At 55.9% G+C, this 23967-nt stretch overlaps 1 protein-coding gene across 9 annotated transcripts in view; it reads left to right on the forward strand.

Moving 5' to 3' along the window:
* ARVCF (ARVCF delta catenin family member) overlaps window positions 1-23967 on the forward strand; it is a 54607-nt gene that overhangs the window by 18325 nt on the left and 12315 nt on the right. For 4 of the 9 annotated variants that reach the window (XM_030815820.1, XM_030815819.1, XM_030815823.1 and 1 more), the window contains exon 3: window positions 15442-15669. The exons of 1 other annotated variant lie outside the window; for it this stretch is intronic. In XM_030815820.1, coding sequence (XP_030671680.1) covers window positions 15460-15669 — 210 coding nt within the window. In that variant the 5' untranslated portion in view covers window positions 15442-15459. Of the gene's footprint in view, window positions 1-15441; window positions 15670-19039; window positions 19165-19232; window positions 23529-23967 lie in introns of those variants that run through there. 4 more of the 9 variants (XM_030815824.1, XM_030815825.1, XM_030815821.1 and 1 more) reach the window with 3 other exon arrangements.

A 23967-nucleotide genomic window follows, 5' to 3' on the forward strand; every position in this document is an offset into this window, starting at 1 on the left:
ACCAATTTCAGAACTTTTTTTTATTCTTGCAAAATAGAAACTCTGTACCCATTAGAAAACTCCCCATTTGCCCCTTTCTTGAAGTGCTTCTACTTTTCCTATTGTTTGACTACTTTAGATGCCTTATATAAATAGAATCTCACAGTATCTGTCTTTTTGTGACTGGCTTATTTCACCTAGCATCGTGAGAATAGCGTATGTCAGAATTTGCTGCGTGATATTCCATTGTGTATCTATACCACATTTTGTTTATCCATTTATCCACTGGTGGACGCTTGGGTTGCTTCCCCTTTTTGGCTATTGTGAATAATGCTGCTGTGAATGTGATTGTACACATATCTCTTGGAGACTCTGCTTTCAATTCTTTTTTTTTTTTTTTTTTTTTGAGACGGAGTCTCGCCCTGTCACCCAGGCTGGAGTGCAATGGCACGATCTTGGCTCACTGCAAGCTCTGCCTCCCGGGTTCACGAGTAGCTGGGACTACAGGCGCCCGCCACCACGCCCGGCTAATTTTTTTGTGTTTTTAGTAGAGACAGAGTTTCACCGTTTTAGCCAGGATGGTCTCAATCTCCTGACCTTGTGATCCACCCGCCTGGGCCTCCCAAAGTGCTAGGATTACAGGTGTGAGCCACCACGCCCGGCCTCAATTCTTTTAGATACATAATGCAGAATTTTCTGATTGCTGGACCATATGGTAATTCTATTTTTAATTTTTTGAGGAACTGCCATATTGATCTTACATTCCCACCAGCAGTGCATAAGGGTCTTAATTTGTCCGTATCCCTGCCAACACTTTTTTATTTTTTTTTTAGAATAGCCATCCTAATGCGTGTAAGGTGATATTTCATTGCAGCCTTGATTTGTGCTTCCCTAATGATAGAAGTGTTGAGCAAATTTTTTTAACATGCTTGTTGGCCATTTATATATCTTTGGAGAAATGTCAGTTCAACTCTACTCATTTTTGAATTGGATTATTTGCTTTTTTGCTGTTGTTAAGTTTTGGGAGTTCTTTACATATTCTGGATATGAATTCCTTTTCAGATATATGATTTACAAATCTTTTCTCCCATTCTGTTGGTTGCTTTTTCACTATATTGATTGTGTCCTTTGATGAACAGACATTTTAAATTTGGATGTAGTACAATTTATTTTTACTTCTATTGCTTGTGTTTTTGGTGTCTTATCCAAGATATCATTGCCAAATCCAGTGTCATGAAGACTTTCCCCTATATTTTCTTCTAAGAGTTTTATAATCTGAGGTCTTATGTTTAGATCTTCCATCTATTTTGAGTTAATTTTTGTATATGTAATAAGGCAAGGGTGTGAGTTCATTCATTTACATGTGTGTATCCAGTTCCATCATTTGTTGAAAAGACCATCATTTCCCTAATGAATGGTCTTGGCACCTTTGTTGAAGGTCATTTGACCGTATTCATGAGGGTTTGTTTCTGGGCTCTGTATTCTGTTCCATTGGTCTGTGTGTCTGTCCTTATGCTAATACCACACTATTTTGATTGCTATAGCTTTGTAGTAAGTTTTGAAATCAAGAAGTGTGAGTGCTTAAACATTGTTCTTTTTCCAGATTGTTTTGGCTCTTTGGGCTCCTTAAAGATCGATATAAATCTTATGATAAATTTCTCTGTTTCTGCAAACAATGTCATTGGGGTTTTTTTTTCTTTTCTTTTCTTTTCTTTTGACAGGTCTTGTTCTGTCATCTAGGCTGGAATGCAATGGTGTGATCCTAGCTTACTGCGGCCTTGAACCCCTGGGTTCAAGCAGTTCTTTAGCCTCAGCCTCTGAGTGGCTAGGACTACAGATACGTGCTACTATGCCTGGCCATCATTGGGATTTTAATAGGAATTGCACTGAATTTGTAGATCCCTTTCAGTAGTATCATCATTATAACAGTGGTAAATCTTCCTAGCCATGAACATGGGATATCTTTCCACTGATTTAGGTCTTCTTTAATTTTTCTTGGTAATGTTTTATAGTTTTCAGTGTACAGATCTTAAGTTTCTTAAGTTTAGTACTATGTATTCTATTCTTTTTAATGGTATTGTAAGTGGAATAGTTTTTAAAATTTCCCTTTCCAGTTGTTCATTGTTCATATATAGAAATGCAACTGATTTCTGGGTATTCATTTTTTATCCTGCACCTTTGCTGATTTCATTTTTTACATCTAATAGAGTTTTTTAAAAATGCATATAGAATCTTTATGGTTTTATATAAGGTTATGTTGTCTATGAACAGAGATAGTTTTTCTTCTTTCTTTCTAATTTGGATGTCTTTTATTTCTTTTTCTTGCCTAATTACTCTGTCTAAAACTTCTGGTACTACGTTGAATGGAAGTGGTCAAAACATCCATCTTTGTCTTGTTTATGATCTTAGGAGAAAAGCTTTCAGTCTTTCACCATTAAGTATGATGTTATGGGCTTTTCATATATAGCTTTCATCATGTTGAGAAAGTTTCCTTCTTTTCCTAGTTTGAGTGTTTTTATCATGACAGACTATCGAATTTTGTTAAATGTTTTTCCTGCATCATTTGACATGATTATAATTTTTGTCCTTTATTCTATTACTGTGGTGTATTACATTGATTGATTTTTGTACATGGAACAATCCTTGCATTCCAGGAGTAAAATCCCACTTGGTTAGGTTTATAATTCTCGTAAAATGCAGCTGAATTTGGTTTGCTAGTGTTTGTTTGTTTTGAGAATTTTTGTTTCAGTATTCATAAGGGTTATTGGCCTGTGGTTTTCTTTTCTTGTAGTGTCTTTTCCTGGCTTTGGTATTAGGGTAAGGCTGACCTCATAAAATGAATTAGGAAGTGTTCCTTCCTCTTTATTTATTTATTTATTTATTTATTTTTTTTTTTTTGAGACGGAGCCTCGTTCTGTTGCCCAGGCTGGCGTGCAGTGGTGCAATCTCGGCTCACTGCAAGCTCCGCCTCCCGGGTTCACGCCATTCTCCTGCCTCAGCCTCTCTGAGTAGCTGGGACTACAGGTGCCCGCCACCACGCCCGGCTAATTTTTTGTATTTTTAGTAGAGACGGGGTTTCACCGTGGTCTCGATCTCCTGACCTTGTGATCTGCCCGCCTCGGCCTCCCAAAGTGCTGGGATTACAAGTGTGAGCCACCGCGCCCAGCCCTCCTTCCTCTTTATTTTTGGGAAAAGTTTGAGGACGATTGGTGTTAAAATTACTTGAATGTTTGGTAGAATACACCGGTGAAGCCATCTGGTCCTGGGCTTTACTTTGCTGGAGGTTTTTTGATTACTGATTCAGTTTTGTTGCTAGTTGTAAATCTAATCAATGTTTTCTATTTCTTCATGATTCAGTCTTAGTAGGTTGTGTGTTTCTAGGAAATTTTTCCATTTCTTCTAGGTTATCTAATTTGTTGGTGCATAATTGTTTATGGTAGTCTGTTACCATCTTGTTACTTTAATGTTATACAAAGAAAAGGAAAACAAATTGAGTTTTCTTTTGTTCTGTTTTATTGTTTGGTTGTTGTTTGGCTTCGTTAGATTTTTGTTTTGTGGTTCTTGGATTCGTACCTAATCTGCTGGAGTCATCAGTCCACAGACCCATGAATTTCCTGAGCCAGTAAAAATGCTTCCAATGGGCAGCTGACAGAGGACTGCTACAGACAACTGGAGCTGCCTTAATGCATTCAGAATCGCAGGCCCTTGCTGAAAAAATCAATTCCACACATCAGCAGCTGCTATTCCCTTGACACAATCTTCATGCGCAGGCTGTGGGCTTCTCACAAACTTGTGGTGGTGGCAGCCCCCAAGTTTGAATCCCAGCAGTGCAAGCACAGGATCCCTTGGGTTATACAGGCCTCATGGACTCCCAAATTCTTCTCTTCTTTTGGTTCTTAAAACTACTTCTCTGGGTAGTCCAGGGCTCTAGGTAAGATGAGTTTGCTGCCTCTGAAAATCCAGAAACCTTACTATAATTTTTCCTTATGGGGTTTCAGAGCAATGTTAACTTTGTAAAAGATCTCAAGTAAAGAGGAGAGGCGTTTGTTTGTTTTAACAAAGCTGTCAGCTCTTTTTTATCATAAAACAGCATCTGAGCTGTGAGAGACGGGAGCCAGGGAGCAGGCAGCAGCGTGTTGAGGCTGACATTTACAGAGGGACAGCATGCGGCCCCTGCAGGCCTGCAGACGGCCTGGTGCAGAGAGAGGCCCAGGCTTCAGCACAGCCCGCAGGTCAGAGCTGGGCACCCTCCTCCCTGCACCTTGAAGTGGACACAGCGCATTTAGGAGCCAGAGGAAATGAGACTGAATTGTAAAAGCCAGAGATAGACACATCCATGACTTCCTGGGCTTCTTTTCTGGACAGAAAGCTCATACCCTAACTCAGATTCCAGCCCCGACGCTGACAGCCCCGTTGGATGTACTCCTGTTAAGGTGGTTTCTGGCCGTTTTTCTGTGGTTGGAAGAGCACTGTCTGTCATTCTCCCTCTGGGAATTCCTGTCATGTGGAAGTTTAGCCCTGGGCTCTGTCTTCTGTGGCTCCTACCATCCTCTTGTCATCTCTCCTGTTTGCTGTTGGGGTTGGGAGGACCATCTTAGTGTACTTTCTCCAGCCTTACACTATGTGTTTTCTGCAGTCTGCTGTTTACTGCCTCTGCCGGGATTTTCTTTAAATCTCCATGGGATCCTCATTATTTATAGCAGCTCCTTTTCTTTCTTTCTTTCTTTCTTTCTCTCTCTCTCTCTCTCTCTCTCTCTTTCTTTCTTTCTTTCTTTCTTTTTTTAGACGGAGTTTTGCTTTTGTTGCCCAGGCTGGAGTGCAGTGGCATGATCCTGGCTCACCGCAACCTCTGCCTCCTGCCTCAGCCTCAGTCCTGAGTAGCTGGGATTACAGGCACGCACCACCACGCCCAGCTAATTTTGTTTGTATTTTTAGTAGAGATGGGGTTTCTCCATGTTGGTCAGGCAGGTCTTGAACTCCCGACCTCAGGTGATCCGCCCGCCTTGTCCTCCCAAAGTGCTGGGATTACAGGTGTGAGCCATCATGCCCGGCCAGCAGCTCCTTTTCATTGTGGTCTGTGGCCAGTGGAGTTGAACACCGTCTTTAACCTTCTAGGGCACATACCAGCTGTTTCCTAAGAAATGCACTAAATGTGACTCAGCGGGAAGCGGCTTCCTGAGTCTTCCCATGGTGGAAGGGTCTTCCCTGGGCACTAGGCTGCTGTAAGGTGTACTTGTCCCTGCAGGTGGGTCTGTGCAAGCTCGGGGTCTGCAGGCCCAGCCACTCCCGCCTGTCTCAGAGGAACCTCATATGGGATCAGAGGCAGGGGGTCCTGCAGATTGTGGTGTTAGGGGCAGGCTTGACCTGGCCTCAGGGGTCTCGGAGGGGGTCTGCCTTTCCCGGTGTCCAAGACAGGAACGGGGTCTGTCTAGCATGCTGATCCTCACCAGGAGCCAAGATGTCCCCCACTCCCCAAAGGGCCTGTCAGGACTTCTAGGTGGGATAAGCAGCAGCCACGTGGGTGTGGACGAGTGTGCCTGCTGGTGCGTGTGCCTGTGGGGCAGCTGTGGGTCCCTGTGCGTGGATGTGCTTATGTGTGTGTCTGTGTGTGTCTTAGTTCATTCGTGCTCTGCCACCAAATACCTTAGATGGAGTCCTTTATAAACAACAGAAACATACTATTCACAGTGCTGGAGGCTGGTAAGTCCAAGATCGAGGCACCAGCAGATTCCATGTCTGATGAGGGCTGTTCATAGATGGCACTTTTTGTGTGTCATCTCGTGGCGGAAGGGGTAAACCAGCCCCCAAGGGCCACTTTGATAAGGACACTGATCATATAAGGGCACTAATCACCTCCTAAAGGCCCTACCTCTTAATACTGTCACATTGGAGATTAGGTTTTAACGTGAATTTGGGGGACACTAACATTCACACTGTAGCAGTGTGGGTGGCTGCACACATGTGTAGGTGGCTTTGAGGAGGGCCCCAAACTGTCAGCACTTCTCCCACCTCTTTGTGGCGGGGACTGGACACACAGTCAAGTCCTGAGGCTCTCCTGGTATGTGGGGGTGGGAGCCAGATGGGAGGCTGCACGGCCTGGAATCTGCCCTGGATGGGGTGGTGCAGCCCCCTGCCTGGCCCTCTGCGTTGCTTGCATATGAAAGGCAGGACTTTGCGTACTTGCTGGAGGTTGGTGTCTAGGCCTGTTGCCATGGGCACTCCAGAGTGGAGCTGGTCCCAGCAGAGGAGCGGGTTGGGAGCGGCAAGGCCAGCGTCCAGCTCAGGCTCTGGGAGGGATGGACTGTACCCCAGGCACCCTGGGAGCAGCCAGCGCTGGCCAGAGGCCACAGAGGACCCTGGGGCAAGGGCAGACCAAAGGGGACGTGGAACCTCCCTACATATGAGAGGGTGGACTCTACTTCATGCTGGGTCAAGATCTCACACCACTGGCTCCTCTGATGTGCTGGGTGGGAGAAGGGTACAGTGAGGAGCACCTTTCCCAAGGGTTTTGGGACTTTCAGGGGACAGGCTGTTGTCCCCAAGGGATGGCAGCACTGCCTCCTTCCTGAGGCTCACCTCTCAGTGCTGGGTCCTGGTTCTGCCCCTTCCAGTGCAGGGAAGATGATGACTGGGAAAGTGACTTTGTCCCCCTGTTCTAGAAGGTCGGGGAGGGTCCTTTGGAGGAGGCACTGGGGCTTGCACCTGTCTTATCTCTCGGCTTCACAGGCTGAAGCTGCCAGTGGTTCTGTCTCCAGCCTGAACCCCTTTCTTCCAAAACTTCATGCATCTAGTGGTCCCTCAGCCTCTCCAGCCTCAGAGACTCCCTTTGCACCCTCCCACTTAGGGTCCCGGCCCTTCCCACCAGCCACCCAGGCCTGATCCCTGCGGTCACCCCAGACTTATTCTCTCACCCACACCTTCCTCTGATCCATTCTGAACCACATGGCCTATGTCCACCACAGCAACCACCCTATGGCCACTCCCCGCCACGGCAGCTGGAGGGTCCCAACCCCCACCCCTGTGCCTGCAGGTGTCAGCAGAGAGTGGGATGCCAGTGGGGAAGGCCAGGTTGGGAGGGGTGTGGTGAGGGCCTCCATTGGGGGTGCAGCAAGTGCTTGCTGACCCAGGCACTGCCGTGTGGGGGCAGCCCTTGGCCTCACTCCCTAGTAGTCGGGTAGATTTGCCTACAAAAGGATGGATCTCTCCCTGGGCTAGCGCCTCCTGGTGCTGCCGCAGGGGGCCAGTGACCCACCCCAGGGGCTTAGTTAGCAAAGCTGCTGTGGGTCAGAGTGAGGTCAACTGGGGAGGGCCTCTAGGCAGAGTGCCCGCATGCAGGGAGCTGCCAGGTGCCTGGTCAGCAGCAGTCAGTGGGTAGAGGGGTGGGGGTGGGGGCAGGGACTCTCAGGCCAGTACAGGAGGGGCTCCAGGGCTGGGAGTCTGGGGAAATGTGGCCTGGCTTCCTCTGCCTCCCTGGCTGTGGGGCTGTAACATGGATGGGACAGCCATGCTGTCACTGTGCCAGGGACCCACATCATCCTCAGGGTTCCATTTCCCCAGCCCTGGAATAAGCCAAGCCATGGTGGGTGAGGTTCCCTGTTATCCAACTCTGGCCTGTCCCAGAGTTGTGGCTGCAGCAAGGCCGGCGACATTTTCCCCTGGGCGGGTAGGTGAAGACGGAGGCTGAGGCCAGAGAAGTGAGAGGACAGTAAACTGGGTGGGGCCCGGATGCCGGGGCCAGTCCTCTCAACACACCTGGTGCCAGACCTCCCACTGTCTGACCTGCCGTCTCACGACCCCTGCCTGCCCTCCCACGGAGGACTTCCTGCCCCCATCTCCCACCAGGCACTGCTCCTGCAGCCATCCTGGGCATTTCCTGACCGGTGGGAGCTCCCCTGCCAGTGCTGTTTTCACTTATCTAAGCAGAGTGTGTTCTTTGTCAAAACAACGGGGGAAAGCGGGAACCCCCCAGCTCCTGCAGAGAGGCTTCTCGGTGCTGTCTCTGCCTAGCCTCAGCCTGGCCTCCAGGGCTGTCCGGCTCATCCATCCGGAGACCCTTCTGGGTGGGCAGCTGGGGTGGGCTGGCCTAACCTCAAGGCTCTCCTACCTCAGCTTCCTTGGCTGTGAAACCTGGGGGGGGGAGCTGGGCCGGCGGGCCCTGCTTTACCCCCCAGGGGCTGCACCCCACCTCCCCTCAAAGGGGCTTTGTGTCACCACAAAGAGGCTCTGTCCCTCAGGAGAAGCCTGGGTGTTGCCATGGTGATACAGGGGCTGGGAAGAAGGGGTCTACCCCCTGTCTTCCGGCGGGGGAAAGGGCGTTGCAGGCTGAGGGCCCTGTGCGCTCAGGCTGGTGGCCAGCGTGGTGACTGCTGCACCTGCCCGCTGGGGCCCCTCAGCCTGGTGGACAGCTATCCCCTACAGTGCCTCAGTGGGGCCATAGGGCGTGGTAGGGCAGGGCTCCTAGGCCCTGTGGTGTCTGCCTCTGATCCCAGCCTAGCTGTGAACCCTGTCAGTTCCCTCCTCAGGGATGCTTTGGTCCCTGTGCCCACCCCAGAGTACAGAGGACGGGGCTCAGCTTCATGTCTGGGTCTTGTTACACCCCACCTCTGCCTCCACTGTGCCTGCCCTCCCTAAGGCAGGGCATGAGCCACACTGCACCTTGCAGGGTGGGTGCCCCTCCCGGGAAGGCATGGAGGCAATGGGCCAGCCACCGCCACCAATGTCCGGCCCACTTAGTAGGGCACTACACCTCTCCACACCCCTACAGACTTCATGCTCATCATTGGGGGCGGAGTGGGTGGGCTGAGTGTGCAGGGGAGAAGACGCTGAGTGTGCAGGGGAGAAGACAATGCGCTGGCAGCTCCTGCAGCCCTCTCCCTGGAGCTTCCCGGCCTTTGAGCCCTTGGTGGTGCCCTGGGCAGGCTGCAGCAGGGAGCCCAGATAATGTGGCCCCTCACTGCCACTGCTCCACGGCTTGGAGTCTGCAGGACCACCTACTGCTGCAGCTGCAGCTAGAGTCTGGGTCGGGCACAGGAAGGGCATTGGGGGCTGTTTTGAATTGGGACCTGGAGGACTCCTTTCCGCTCCATCTCATGTCTCCTCATGGAGAGGCAGGTCTCAGGGGACCAAGGAGACTTAAAGGATGCTGCTGTTGGCACAGGGAGCAGGTGTCTATGACCTGCTGGATTGGGAGTCTTAAGCCCAGACCCTTTAGGGACCTCCAGCAGTGGCTCCCTGTGGCTCATGCCTCCCACAGAGGAGGAACAGTTGCTGGGACACTTGCCTGCCCCGCCTGCTCACCTGTCACATCCTGCCTGTAGTCACTGGGCTCGTTTGGCCACTAGAGCCAGCCCTTGTCCTAACCTTAGGCTGCCCAGCTCCCTGGCCCCCAGCAGTGTCCCTGCCTTGACCAGACCCCCAGCTTCCATATCAGCCCCACACAGCCCCTAGTCCCCCTGGACCTCCCTTCCAGCAGGCCCCCAGGGGCTGACCAGTGTAGCTTTGGTCTTGGCCACCTTTGACCTTGGGCACTGCATTAGTGCAGGGCAGAAGCAGCGTGGGAAGAGGCCCTTTCTGAGTATTCTCCCTGGACATGGGAGTGGTCCCTCACATGATCAGCAGGTGCCACTGAGTGAGCATGTGGACAGCCTGGGGAGCTATCTCTGTCCCTCTACCCAACCCCCGATGGCGTCTCATCCAGCCTGGCTCGCAGCCTCTGCTGGGGTAATCAAATTTCCAGGCTGAATCTGATTATGGCCCTCTGACAGTGGGCACCACCCTGGCCCCTGGGGAGATTAGTCCCTGGCCTCTGCTTTCACTCGCCTGCCTGGTGGGGAGGGTATCTGGTTTGTCCATTTCCTACTGAGATTCTGATTATGCCAGCGGCCCGTGCTTCGAGGAGTGGTAGCCTGGCAGGGGCAGGACTGTGGGACTCTGGAGCAGCCTATGAGAGCACCTAATGGGCTGAGGATGCCACTTTGTTGTTGTATGTTACAAATACTTGATGCCAACATGTCGATTGTCTTTTCATTTTCTTTGTGGCTGCTTCTTCCATTATGGAAAATTACAAATGCACAGAAGTGGAGAGCCTAGTGTGATGGGTCCTGCACACCCCACACCAGCCTCACCGTGCTGGAGTCATGGTCTGTGAGTAACGCTGGCATCCGTCATTTCATCAAAACGCTCACTACATGTGTTGCTCTAAATGGTGTCAGTTCTTTGAAAAACATGACCACACTGTGTGGCCCTTTTTTTTTTTTTTTTTGGATATACAGAAAGTTTCATTCTCACAAAGTCACGCTTGTGCATCTTTCCTCGGGTGTTCTTTCTGCTGCTTAGAGGCTGAGAACAGTCATCCCCAGCCCAGGCACCCTGGACCCAACACAGTCTGCAAGGGACTGTGGTCCTGGCCTTGGCACAGATGGACATGGACTCCGCCCTGTGAACCCCACACCCCAGGCCCCTGGCTCTGGCCCTGTCCCAGCTTGAGTACAGTGCCCGGCCAGTGGGCTTGGCCAGAAGCTACCCGCAAGGCTTTGGGTACCATCTGACCACAGTAGGGCAACAGGATAAACATGGGGCCCCCACAAGGCCTGGCCAGCTAGGGGGGTGAGCAAGTCTCTGTGCTGGCAGCTCCCAGGATGTCCTCCCAGGCAGAAGGTGGGTGCTGGGCCTGGGTCCAACTCCTGCCAGGGCACTTTGGCATCATTTCCTCCTTGTAGGGATGGGTGGAGGGGAAAGGGGGTGTGGGAGGAGGCTCAATGGTCATCCGTCCCCTCTCTCCCCTCACGGGGGCCAGCGCAGCCCTGGCTGTGTTCTGGTAGACAGCTGGCAAGGGGTCAGGATGGGAGCCAGGCCCCGCCTGCCACCCTTCACTGGCCTGACCCTTCGGAAATTCCTCTAATTCCTCAACCCACATTGGACTCGGGCCCCATAATTTCATTTTCCGGACAAGGCTCTGGCTGCACTCCCGAGGAGGAATGTCTGGGTCGGCAAGATGTCGTCAAATGTCAGCTTTGGTTTCAGGGAAAGGATTTAGCTTCCACCCTCAGGTTCCTCACCATGGCTTCATGTTCCTGACAGTGTGTGTTGACCGTGGTTTGCCCCAGAGGGTTTGCAGGCCGGGGCTTTCCTCACTTAGTGAGGTTCCAGCACTTCCTTCCTGCCCACCGGCCCCTACACAGCCCACCCACCCTTCCATTCATGCATCCCACTCTATTTTCTCCTTCATCCACTCCTCCATCCACCTAGCCTTCAGCATCCCATCTGCCCACCGTCCTACACATTCTTCCATCATCATTTTATCCCTCTACCACCCCCTGTATCCATCCAGCCACCTTCCCATCCAACTAGCCACCATTCACCCATCCTCCCATCTCCCCTCATTTTCTTATGTAACCACCTACTAGCCTCCTGTCCACATACTTGTTCACTCACTCAGTTACACCCCCTTCTATCTGGCCTCCTCTTCTCCCATCCCTCCAGCCACCCACCTACAAATCTGTCTATTACTCATCCATCCATTCATCTATAAACCCATCCAATCATCCATCTAGCTGTCTACCCTTCTATGACTTCACCCACCTCCCTATCCATTCACCCATCTGTCTGTCCATACCCCTCATTCCCCAATCTGTCCATCCGTCTGTCCATCCTCCACCATCCCCCCACCCACCCATCCATCTGTTCATCCGTCCATCTCCCACCATCCTCCCATCTATCCATCTGTTTCTCTCTCTGTCCATCCCCTACCATCCTCCTACCCACCCACCCATCCATTCATCTATATGTCCATCTCCCACCATCCCCCCCCGCCCATCCATCCATTCATCTATATGTTCATACTCCACCATCCTCCCACCCACACATCCATCCATTCATCTATTTGTTCATCCTCCACCATCCCCCCGCCTACCCATCCATCCATTCATCTATATGTCCATCTCCCAACATCCCCCCACCCACCCATCCATTCATTCATCTATATGTTCATCTTTCACCATCCCCCCACCCGTTCATTCATCCATCTGTCCATCCCCCACCCATCCATTAATCTCTGTCCATCCCCCACCATCCCCTGACCCTTCCATCAATCTGTCCATCCCTCTGTCCATCCTCCACCACTGCCCCAGCCACCCTCCATTCATTCATCCATCCCCCATCCATCCCTGTATCCATCTGTCTGTCCATCCTTCCCGGTCTCTCCTTTGCTTGCCCTCCCTCTAGTCTCCCATGGGCTGTGTGCCTGGGGCCACCCTCTTCTCCTGCCATGCTTCTCTCCTCGGGCCACCTGCTTGCCCAGCGGTTCGTCCTGTGAGAGCACCTGGAGGCTCTCGTCCTGGTCCTGGACTCCCTCGGGTACGTGGCCAATGTCCATTGTGGCTGGGGCTGGGTTGGGGCTGGGTCGTCACTTTTGTTTTGCAGTTTATTTTTCAGAGTTTCAGTTTAGCCCTGACCTTTCCAGCCCCTCTTCAGTTCCTGATGTTTTCTGGTTGGAACATGGTGTTGTTCACATGGTCCTCAAGTCTGGTCACTCGTGGGCTGTGCAGTGTCATTCCTGCCTTGCTGCTAAGTAAACTCCTGGGGCCAGCATGTTTGGCAAGAAGTGGCCTCCTCAGAGTTGGGCGTGAAGCTGGTTGCTGTGTTTTGAGTGGGGGGTCGTGACGGGTCCACCCGACAAGGCAGTGCTGGGCCCTTCCCAGGTTAGGGGAGGCCAAGGTGGCATTGGCTGGAGAGGACAGCCAAGGTCCCTGCAGTGTCCCGCTTCCCAGCCTGCCCCCAGGGCCCTCCTGGGCTCTAGCAAAAGCAAATCGGGTGCCCACTCTGCCCAGCATCCACTCAGGCCCCATCGATCTTAAGAATCCATGCACATTTTGCTTTCCTTGACATCGTATATTTATTACTTGAATATAAAAACAGCATTTTGCGTTATCATCTGAAAAGCAGCCCTCTTTGTTTCTGGGCCAGGATCCCTTGTATCCACATGGGCTCCTGTCATAGGCCAGAGGCCACCATGTCAGGGGAGTGGGCCTGGGCCTTCTGTGCTCTGCCTGGAGCGTATCCCGGGTTGCTCGTGAGACACCCGAGATGCCAAGGCCATGATCTGCGGGCCCAGGGCGCTTCCCCCCAGGGCAAATGCAGGATGCACCCTGCAGCTGGGGCAGATGGCACAGGCCCAGCACTGACTTCTCTGCTCTCCTGAGCATGGCTGCCAGACTCTCCCCCCAACACTGGCCAGTGTTTCTGGATGTCTCCAGGGAGACACATGATCGTTTTGCACCAATCAAGCCAAGTTCGGCAATGAGAAGGTCATTGTGGGGTTTGGTCACCTTCCCACTGTGGCCTTGGAGTACTGAGCCCTCAGCCAGAGCCAGTGGGCCCCCTTTAGGGTGGGCATCTTTAGACCCCAGAGCCAGGGTGTGCTGGAGGGGCTTAGGTCAGGGAAGCTGTCCGCAGGGTCTGCAGCCCAAGCCTGGTCCTGCTAGATGGGGGGTGGGGTGTGTGGTGTAGGCAAGAGTCCATGTTTCTGCACAGGGAGGGAAGTAAGCCACCCCAGGTCTGCGAGGCCAATGGCTGCCCTGTGGTCCTGATTGTTGCCATCCAGGGCAGCGTCCCATTCCCTTCTGTCCCTTGATTCCGAGGTTCGGCTGAGATGGGCTGGTGCTGCAGCCAGGACTGGGCTGAGGGCTCGAGTGACATGGCCCTGGCCCTGCCAGGGGGAATACCCTACCATTCCCACCTCGGGCCTAGCACTAGGTTCAGTCCATTCGTGCACAAGGCTCCCCTGTGTTGGTGGGTCTGGGGCCTGTGGGTAGACAGCATCAGGTGTGTAGAGAAGAGCTGTGTGACCATGCTCTGGGTGTGCAGTGCTGTTTATCCCTTTGCTGGAGCACCCAGTCTGCACCTCAGTCTCGGGCAGCAGCCCCCAGCTCTCCCTGCCGCCTTCTATTCTGTGGCTGGCTTAAAACAGCTCCTCCACTCATGCTGGCTTCCCTGAAAGGTTGTGTTGACAGTTTCATTTGTGGGACAGGTGCTGGGGAAATGGAGAGCAGCTTTGGGGGCCTGCACTGGTCTCTCGCCCTTGCTGGGCCTGTTTTCCAGCTGTCGGTGGGGCTGGGCTCCACAGTGTCTCTTCACCTGTGAGGTGCACCCATGTCCCCGCACCGTGTTGCTGGCCCAGCCAGCACTGGCACAGCTGAGCTCAGCACTGCTTTTCCTCTTGGGGGCTCTGTCCTTGCAGCTGGCTCCATCCAGACCAGTGAGCAGCAGTGCTGACGCTCTGGGGATGTCACCTGCAGTGCGTGTCCTCCCCATGGAGGGCCCTATATTGGTGCAAGGGCAAGGGATCCAGCGGAGTTGGCCTCAGTGGGCTGGCGGGACTGGCCAGGAGGATGCCTGAGCAGCCCTGGGCACCCGGCCATGCTCACTGTGCTCCGGGCAGTGTGGCCTTGTGGCTATGCCCTGCCCACTGCGGTGAGCCTGGATCTGAGCTCCGCATACTTTTCCTGCTTCTTTTTACCCATGAAAAACAAACATGCTGGGCAGCCAGGGGGCAAGCTGGGAGGGAAAGTGCTGGTTTGTCTCTGCAGCTGCCAAGCCCTCATGGCCCCCGCCTGCTCCCCTGGGGCTCTGGGGCCCTGAGGGGCAACACTGGGCTGGGCCCAGCAGGCCCAATCCCACCCTGTGCCTGGCCTCAGATGCCTGGCCCCTGCCCTTTTCTGGATAAGGCATCACACACACCAGCCACTTCAGGCTTATGGTCTCTAACTTCATGCAGTCCCAGCCAGAACCTCAACCAGGCTTGTCCTCAGTTTTTACTCTGTCACGTGTAGCAGGCACCACTCTTGTTCCTGGCCAATGTGGATATGAGTGGAGGCTGGACTGCTGGTCTGCAGACCAGTGTTGCCGGGAGCTCTCAGGCTATGGTCACCTGCGCCTGCCTTGGGGTCTTGGGCACCCATCAGTGGAGCAGCTTCTCACTCCCTGCTTGCTGGCCACACTGGCCATGCCACACCAGCTGTGTGGCTACAAATGGTCCCCCACCCTTTCTTGGCCCTGGCATCTGCCTCTGTGAGATGGGAGTGGGGTGGCCCTGTGAAATGGAGGGTGGGCTGGCATGTGCTATGGGCGGCAGAGGGCCCGGGAGGTAGGAAGCTCTAATGAGCTCTTCCTGCCCTTCCCAGTGGGCTCCAAGCCGCCCACGGTCCATGTTTCTGCTAGGCCTAGCAGGAAGCGGAGGAGCCAGGTCAGAGTCCCGTGACCCATGGGGAGTGAGCTGGCTGCTTCCGGCCAGCCTCGGATTAATGGCTTTTAATTTAGAATTTAATCTGTGTGCTTCCCTCTAGAGGGCTGGATGCTCTGGTCTGGGAGTGAGTTGTATGGTCTGTGAGTGGGGCGGGCAGGGGCCCATGATGGCCTTGCCAGGCTGTGCCCCACCCCACTGAGCTTACTCTGCTTTGCCTGCAGCTGGCGGGCGCTCTGGTCATGGAGGACTGCAATGTGCACTCGGCCGCCAGCATCCTGGCCTCAGTGAAGGAGCAGGAGGCCCGCTTCGAGAGGCTGACACGGGCACTGGAGCAGGAGCGGCGCCATGTTACCCTGCAGCTGGAGCGTGCCCAGCAGCCTGGCATGGTCAGTGGTGGCATGGGTGGTAGGCAGCCCCTGCCAATGGCCTGGCAACAGCTGGTCCTCCAGGTAACAGCCTAGTGACTTGGGAAGGGTGAAAATTGCCAAGTGGGAAAATAATCAGTGGGTCCTGGTGGACCACAAGCCAGCATGCACTCGCTTATTGCAAGATTTGCTGGGGCTCCTGGGGAGGAAAGGAAAATGGGACCCCAGGTTGGGCTGGAAGTCCCACTTGGGTGTGCTAGGCACCATGTGAAGAGTGGGCAGGACACAGCCCAACACTCAGAACAGCACCCTCCACTGAGCCCTCAGGGCCCAGGCAGCTGGATGGGGTCTGTTCTGGGCAGCTCCTTGGTCTGCCTAGAGACACTTCAGGGGTTTGCCTGCACCATGCCTAACCCTGCCACAGTGTTCATTGCATGCACTGGTGGGTCAGCCCCAGGAGGAGGCCCAGAGCTCTGCCTGCAGCTTAGAGGCTGACCTAGGAGCCTCATTTTCTCTGCTGGCCATTATCCTCAGACTGGGCTCCGGCCCCTACTTAGCCTCAGGAGGTATAGAGCCCTCTGTGTTCCATGGCCAGGCCCTAAGTACTCTAAAGTTGGGGTATGCAGTGAGCAGTTAGACCACTGGGACACCCCATTCCCAGCACCCCAGTGCTCTAACCTGTCGATGAAACAGCAAGAGCCCCTGGCTTGGGGTTAGGAGGCCGGAACAAGTACATGCAGGGAGACCTGGGATGTGATATGATTATCATGGTTCCTGTTACTGACTGAGGGCTAGCACAGCGGGGAGTCAGGGTGGAGCTGTTTCAGCAGCCACGGGGAAGGGGGCCCTCCTCACCACCGAGCTTAGAGGCTGGGGGGGTTGCCTCCTGCTGTGGCCTCTGGGTTCTTCACAGAGTGACCCTAGAGGGCTCTCCCAGCAGAGTCCTGTCTCCCTGGCTCAGCTCCTTGCCCCCCTAAACCCAGCAGCCAGACCTCCCCCCAGCATACTCCCAGCACCTGCACCCCCACCCGCCCTTCTTTGGTCGTGCTGGGCTCTGACTCTAGGGACCTGCACCTGGCACACACATGCCAGGGGCTTGGGGCAGCCTGGCCCTTCTCATCTAGAGAGAAAGGGAGCAAACGCTGGTCTCTGTTGAGGCAGCCCCATGGGCTCTCCTCACCTGGCTGGGGCACGTGGGGCTCAGAACCAGCAGCCTGTGTCAGGCCGAGGGACCTGGGATTGGTGACTACTCCCTGAGTCTTGGTGTCCAGACTTGGTGTCGGCCAGCAGGCAAGTCATGCTTCCTACGTCTGCTCACGAGACCCACATAGAAGGCCCAGCCCAGCACCAGTGCATAGTCAGAGTCAAATTAATGTCCCCAGAGGGTCCGAGACTCACTGGGGGGCCCTTTGTCATGGCCCCTGGTGCTCAGAGGCCTCTGGTGGGTCTCGGTGCTGGGGCCACCCTCACAGCCCTCAGACTTGAGATACTTCAAAATGTGAGGCCTGTACCCTCAAACTTGAAGTGGGGGAAGCAGAACGCTGGGCCCAGCTGGGCCATATAGGGATAGTGGAAGCCAGTGAACCCGAGGCCGCCTCTCAGGCGCCAATGTGCTCAGTCCAACCCTCCCAGACCGGAACAGTCCTCGGACAGGCAGTGTGGGAGGACCCGAGGCACCCCGGAGGGTTGATGCCCTGGGGGGAAGATGTCCCCACAGCCTGGAGCTACCCTGACCTCCTCAGGCAAAAGACTTCAAGACCTTGGGCTACTGCTCCTCCACCTACCACTCCTGCCCCTGAACTCTCCCCCGACCCCCTGCCCTTGATTTTCTCAGACTGGGATTGAAGAGAGCATGTGTTGCCAGGGCTGCAGCTCAACTGGCTGGGCTGATGAGGATACTAGGGGAGGCAGGGCCTCATTGGGCTGGCCAGGCTTCCCAGATTGGTTTCAGTAGGAAGTGCCTAGCGATCTACCTGCTGAGCCAGAGGGTCAGAGCCCGGGCTTTGGGAAGCCAGGGCAATGGCAAGGCAGGTAGCTGGGGGCTGAGGCTGGGGAGCCAGGCTGGGGGGAGTGCTGCTGCACTCCCCGGGCTGCTCCAGGGTCCTGGCTACCTGCCCTTCACGTTCCAGCAGGAAGGGGCCCCTCCTCTAGACAGCCAGCTGAAACAGGGCTGACGCCCACCCAGTGGGGAGGGGTGCCATCAGGGAACTTGCCTTGGGCTCGTCTTAGGTGGGTAGGTGGTTGGGGCACTAGCAGCTGGTGCAGTTGAGAAGATGGAGCCAGCTTAAAGATAAGATGCGGGTGCGTTTCTGGCGCAGTGTCTGGTCCTCTGTGCTCTGCTCCGGGGGTTCCAGGCAGGTTGGCCCTAGATGCAAGATACAGGGGTTCGGCCAGTGGTAGGATAGCTCACCCCTCTGCAGGTGAGGGAACTGAGGCACATAGGGGCACATGGTGGGCACCTAGAATCTTGAGCATGCTAGCCGAGTGGCCTCTGTATATGGCACTCAGGGCAGCAGGGAGTGGTCCCTTCGGAGGCTGTTTTCTGAGGGGTCTGTGGAGAAGCCAGTGGGAGGCCTGGGCCCGAGCCCTTTCTCTTGCCAGACCCACTGAGCCTCTCTGGGTTGGTCCCAGCTTATTTCATCTCAGAACCTGTTCCCCTGTTCGTGAGCTGGAGCCATTGGCTTGGCCTTTGTGGGGTTTGACATAAGAAGGTGGCTCCAGCCGGGCCCTTCCCCTCGGGTTTTTCACTGCAGCAGAACCAGATTCTCTAGGGTGTGGCCCACATTGAGGCTGGCCTGGGGGAGCGTTGGGGATGCATTCGGGGCTTCTGTGCCTCGATGGGGAGAACCCAAGATACAAAGTGGGGGTCCCCTGTGGGGCCCTTTTCCAGGTCGCCATTGAACTCTGTGGGGACAGTTCCTCGCAGGCCCATTCGGAGTGGCGGCTGGGCAGGAGGGTGAGGGGGGATCTGGGAGACTGGAGGGATCTCACAGAGCCGTGACTACTGTCTCATCGGCCCCCATTTCATGGCAGGTGAAACTGAGTCGCAGCCAGGTTTGTGCCAGTGAGGGAGGCCTTGCGCTCTGTGCATCTGTGCATCGCAGCACGGGCACCTGCCCTGCAGGAACTGTTTCCCCCTCTGCAGGCGGTCTGAAGTGTGGTCATAAACCGAGGCCTGGGAAGGACTTGGCCAAAGTCTTTCGGCGGGAAAGTGACACCCCTGCCGCAGGGAGGGGGAGGGAGCAGAAGTCCAGGCCAGCAGTGGGTGGGGGGAGGTGGTGGGAGGTGGGGGGACAGGGGGCGACCCGGGGCTGCAGGGCCCCGCCCCCTGTCTCTGGGGGGCGGGACCTCACCCCGCCCGCCCTCCCCGGGCCCCCGCCACGCCCCACCTGGGCGCGGCCCCGCCCGATTGGCTGCTCGCCGTGACCGCCGCCAGATCCGCCCCCGCGGGGAGCGAGTCCGCCGAGCCTGAGCCCGAGCGGCCGAGGCGCCGGAGCCGAGCCTGGTCCAGCCACCGCCTCCCCCGCTGCTGGCCAGCGCCCCCCGAGTCCCAGCCCGATGCCGGCCGAACTCAGACAGGTTGGAGGGAAGTTGGCTTGGGGGGACCCTGGCCCGGGGTCGGAGGCAGAGGGCGGGGCGTCGGCCTGCCCGGGAGAACCCGCTTTTGTTCCGCGGAGCTGCTGGCCCGAGGCGGCTATTGTCTTGCGCCCCTGGCTGGGCTGCGTCAGGCTGGGGCCAGGGCTGGGCGGGTGGCGGTGTGAGCGCGGTGCCCCCGGGTGTGCAGGACGGGCCGCAGAGCCTCTAGAGCCTATCCCCGGGGCCTGGGGGGCCGGGAACCCTGGCAGTTTGACCCTCCTCTTGGAACCGGCCCGGACCGAATGGACGCTTCCTGGCCAGCGCCCAGGACAGGTGCCTAGGGACCCGGGTGGAGAGCCAGGGCCTTCCTGAGCAGCTTCTGTCTGTGCAGGAAGGAGGCTGAAGTCTGAAGAGGGAAGCCCGGGTAGGCCTTCTGCTCCCTGAGGGGGTTCCTCCTCTCCCCTCCGCACCCCCTGCGCCGGCTCTGACTCCCGGGAACTGCAAAGGAGCTTCTGGAGCTTTAATGGAAGTCTTCTCTGCCTCCGAGGCGCACGTGATGGGAGGGGAAGAGACAGGCCCTGCCCACTAATGGATGCTGGAGGGGATCTCTAAGGAAAACGGGGTCCTCCCCCTCTCAGCATTGAGGTGGGGGGAGGCATAGGCAGTCTGCCCTCTGCTCAGAGCAGTCCTGGGTTCAGTAACAGGCAGGGAAACTGACTGAACAGAGGAGAGACCAGCCAAGACCCTCTGTGGTGGGTGGCAGGTCTCCCACACACCTGCCTACCTGGGCAGCCAGGCCCCTGCCTGTCGTACGGCCCTGGCGTGGCCCCCAGGGTCTGGCCCTCAGAGATGGAGGGACCAGTTTTTGGAAAATCCATGGTCACAGTGTGTCTGATGACCCTGAGCTGAGCTTGGGGAAGCTGAGGTGGATGACAGTCAGCCCTGCTTTCCCACCCCAAGCTTGCTCCCCCAGCTTGGCTTTTTGGCTTCTCTGCCTGGGGCCACGCCCTGGCAGGTGCACTGCTGTGTGGAGGAGTAAGCTCCAGGTCCTGGAGACTGGTCAGAGGCTGTGGCACCAAGGGAAAGGGCATTTTGTGGTGGCCAAGGGCTTGCTGCCTGGTGGGAGATGACAGCCTGGCTTGTCCTGGACTCTACCTGGGAGGGCCATAATGGGGATGGAGGAGATTCATTCATTCATCCATCTGACAGCAGCCACCTCCTGCCCTCTGGGAGCCTGGCCTGCAGGTGTGGGATCCAGGTGTGCAATCTCACCTTAACTCATTCTGTGTGTGCTAGCCAGGCCTTGGACAGGGGAGGGGCCTACCCCTGCAGTCTGTTCTTCAGGACACAGACCGTGGTTGTGCATCTGTGAAGTCCGGTGGTTTGGGTAGATAAGTACTATGGGACCAGGGCCCAGCCACCTGTGCCCCAGCATCCCTCTGTGTGTTGGTCCAATCTTGCTTTTCTGCTCCCTGTGTTCCTTGCATTTTGCCACAAAAGTGGGACTGGTGCTACCCAGCATGTCCCACGACCCCAGCCCCCTCTGTCCTTCCCACCTCCCTGTGAAGAAGCTGAGTCCCAGGTGCGTGATGGGGCCCAGAGCCCCTGTGCTGGGCTCAGCCCTGTGTTCCTGGGACCCTCTTGTGAGCAGGGGTAGGTGGTCTACCTCCCTGGCCACTCTGGCCCCTCCCACAAGCCTAAGGGAGCTCATGGGAAACCCCACGCCTGGGCAGCAGCCTGTTTCCAGGCCAGTCCTGGGGGCCCCAGACCTGGTGCACCAGAGATTGAAGAGCCAAGGGAGGGATGAGTGCTGGGAGGCTGGGCGGGGTGCAAGAGGAGCAAGGATGGGGCCCCGGCTGGGGAGGGGGTGATGAGAGACGACTGACAGGATGCAGCATGTGGGGTTGGGCTGGAGGTGGGGTGTTCAGGGTAGAGCCCATGTCTAGGGTACAGAGGGGAACAGTCCAGAGTTGGGTCTGAGGCAGAGGCTGTGTGGGGCTGCAGGGCCGGGGTCCCTGAGAGTGGGCCAGCCTGGGCAGGTGCACCTCAGACATGGACACTGGGGCCAGACAGGGATCCAGGGACTGCAGCCAACTCCTCTGTTGAGAGTCAGCCCACCATTCCACAGCCCCACCCTAAAGATGTTACAGAGACCTGAGCCACCAGATGGCTATGGGCCTCTCACTACTCTACACCTCAGTTTCTCCATCTGCCAGCCAGCTCTGAGACTCCCAGAGTGGATGTTGGGGAGGTGATTGGCAGTTGGTGGCCCCTGTCCCTCTGTGTTGAGAGTCTGTGAGGCCCTGCATGGATAAGGGTCTCCAATACACGGTGGAGGACGGGAGGATGTGTGCTCACAAGTGTGCCTCTGGGAACAATGGGCACCGTGCCCTTGGGGTGCTGTTAGAGCACACAGGTTGATGTGCTCGGCCTGTGCCGGGCTGGGTGCTCACACACGTGCATGTACGTGCATGTGTCCCTGTCTGAGGGGTCATGTATATGCATGTGTGTGTGCCTGGGCATGTGTAGCAGGGGCCTGGCTTTCCTGTGATCACTGGCTGACTCATGCTCCTGCCACCCGGGTGAAGTCATCGCTCGTTTTTAGCTCCCTGAGGTCATTTGCCAGCAGGGACTCTTGGGGCCTCTGGATCTTACTGCGGGGCTGCTAGGCCGGGGCTGATGGGTGGTGCTGCAGGGTTGCCAGGTCTTGCTGGGGGGCGTGGCTCTCCTGGACCACCCCAGCTCTGCCTGTCAGACCCTCACCACAGCCTTGGTGGGAGGGATAAGCTGGGCCACAGAGTGGCATCAGGGTCCTGAGATGTCCTCCCCTTTTCCTTTCCCCCTTACCCCCACTGCCTAGCTAGGGAAGAGCGGGCTTTTCTCTGAGTCTTTAATAGATGTAAATATATACACATATGAGGGGCTACATCCCACTGGCAGTGTCCTGGGTAACGTCCCCTCAGTGTTGCTTCATACCCTCCTCAATCCGTCGCCAGAACTGCAGCCCCTCAGTGCCTGGGCCCCCGCTTGAACTCTGATGAGCCCCCCCAGGTCCCAGCAGAGAGAGCTCAGGGCCTGACACACATTTGCCAGATACCAATGGGGCAGCCCAGCCCCAGCAGTGATGGGCCACACAAGTCTTCTCCTGCTTCACATCAGTCCCAGCTCCCCAGTGCCTTTGAAGAAGAGCCCAGTCTGCCCTGCCTGGCAGCATGCCAGTTGTCCCCACTCTAGGCCTCAGTCTATTTCTTTTTCCCAGGGAACAGGTCCCCTTTTCCTAGCCCAGTCCGCAGCAGGCATTCCACCTACATCTCAAGACTGAGGGCGGGATGAGGCCCAAAGCCTTCCTTGCCAGATTGCCTTCTGTGGGGGTGCTTGAAATCCCACTTGGACTGTGAAGTTCTAGGTAAATCCTCTCCCCCTGCCAGGCCTCAGTTTCCCCATCTATAAAGTTACCTGTCATCCTCCAAGACCCTGCCCGTGGGAGAGGGGGAGGTGCCTTCTGTGGCCACCTCTTTCCTCTGTCAGCCTAAGGGATACACTTGTCCTAACATGTTGGTGCAGGCCCCTTCCTGGACACCTGCACTGCATGCATTTGGGGGTCAAGTATTCCCCCAGGATAGGACCCTGACCTGGGGAGGCTTCCCAGCCCACGGGCCTTGGCAGGCAGGTCCTGAGGGCAGCGCTGAGCATCTAACCTGGCTCACCTCCCAGGCCCAAGAATGGGCAGAGCCTGCCTCTGGAGCCTGGCAGAGCTTGGTGTCTGTGCAGGCCCCAGGGGGCCCAGGCAAGAGACCCATTGTGCAGGGACCAGGGGCCTGGGCCACAAAGCGGGACCTGTCCTCCTGCTGACCCTGCCCTGGCTGCCTGGGAATGTGCTCCCCCTCTCCCACCCACCAAGGCTTGGGTTTCAGCTCCTGCCCATCCTGGCTAGATGCTGATCTCCGGATGTTGGTGCCATGTGGCCCTGGGGCCAGGCACCTGTGCAGTCAGAGGCCCAGGGCAGGCTGTGGGTCTCAGGTCCTCAAGCCACTCAGCGCGGCAGGGGTTGGGCCTGGCTCTGATGTGGCCCAGCCTATCCTCTTTGAGCCTCAGTTTCCCCACTGGCAAGTCTAGTCAGTAGGCATGTGGATAGAAAGGTCTCAGTCCAGAGCTGTCTTGCCTAGAATTCCACTGTCGTCACCCCATGCAGAATGGTGGCAAGGGCACCCATAGGCTCAAATCTACTGTGTCTGGTCTCTGATATAATGCCCAGAGTCTCAGTCACTGGGGGCACCAGCCACTGGCCCGAGGTAGGGCCAGCCTGTGCCTACACAACACTCAAGAATGTCTGGGCTGGAAGGAATAAGGACATATTGGTGCTGCAGGTGCATGGGGTGTTCTGTCCCTTGAGGGCATCTGGCTGACATTGGTGGCAGGAACCTTAAGTGTGGCCACAGGAGTCAGTAGGCAGTGCTGAAACAGCCCCCACAAGGCTTCTATACTCAAGGTGTCTGGAGCAGGTGAGGGAGGAGGCCCCAGGACACCATGATGTCCCAGCTAGGGGTGGTGGTTGACATCAGGAAGGCATCCTGCAGGTCTCACTGGTACCTCCTGGGGCCTGGAGGAGCCTGTGGCAGCCAGGCCATGCAGCTTGCGGAGGGCCCTCTAGACTTCACCCCCAGCGTCTGTGTCCTTATCTGCCAACTCAGCCTGAGGAGGCCTGAGATGGGGGTCCAGCCCCAGGGTCCCCCCAGGATGGGGTGCCAGGGCAGGGTTAGCACCTCGATGTTCAGAGAGCAAGAACTTATTGCTGTCCTTGTCAGC

Source organism: Nomascus leucogenys, chromosome 7b, assembly GCF_006542625.1.
Source record: "Nomascus leucogenys isolate Asia chromosome 7b, Asia_NLE_v1, whole genome shotgun sequence".
Taxonomy (NCBI): Eukaryota; Metazoa; Chordata; class Mammalia; order Primates; family Hylobatidae; genus Nomascus; species Nomascus leucogenys.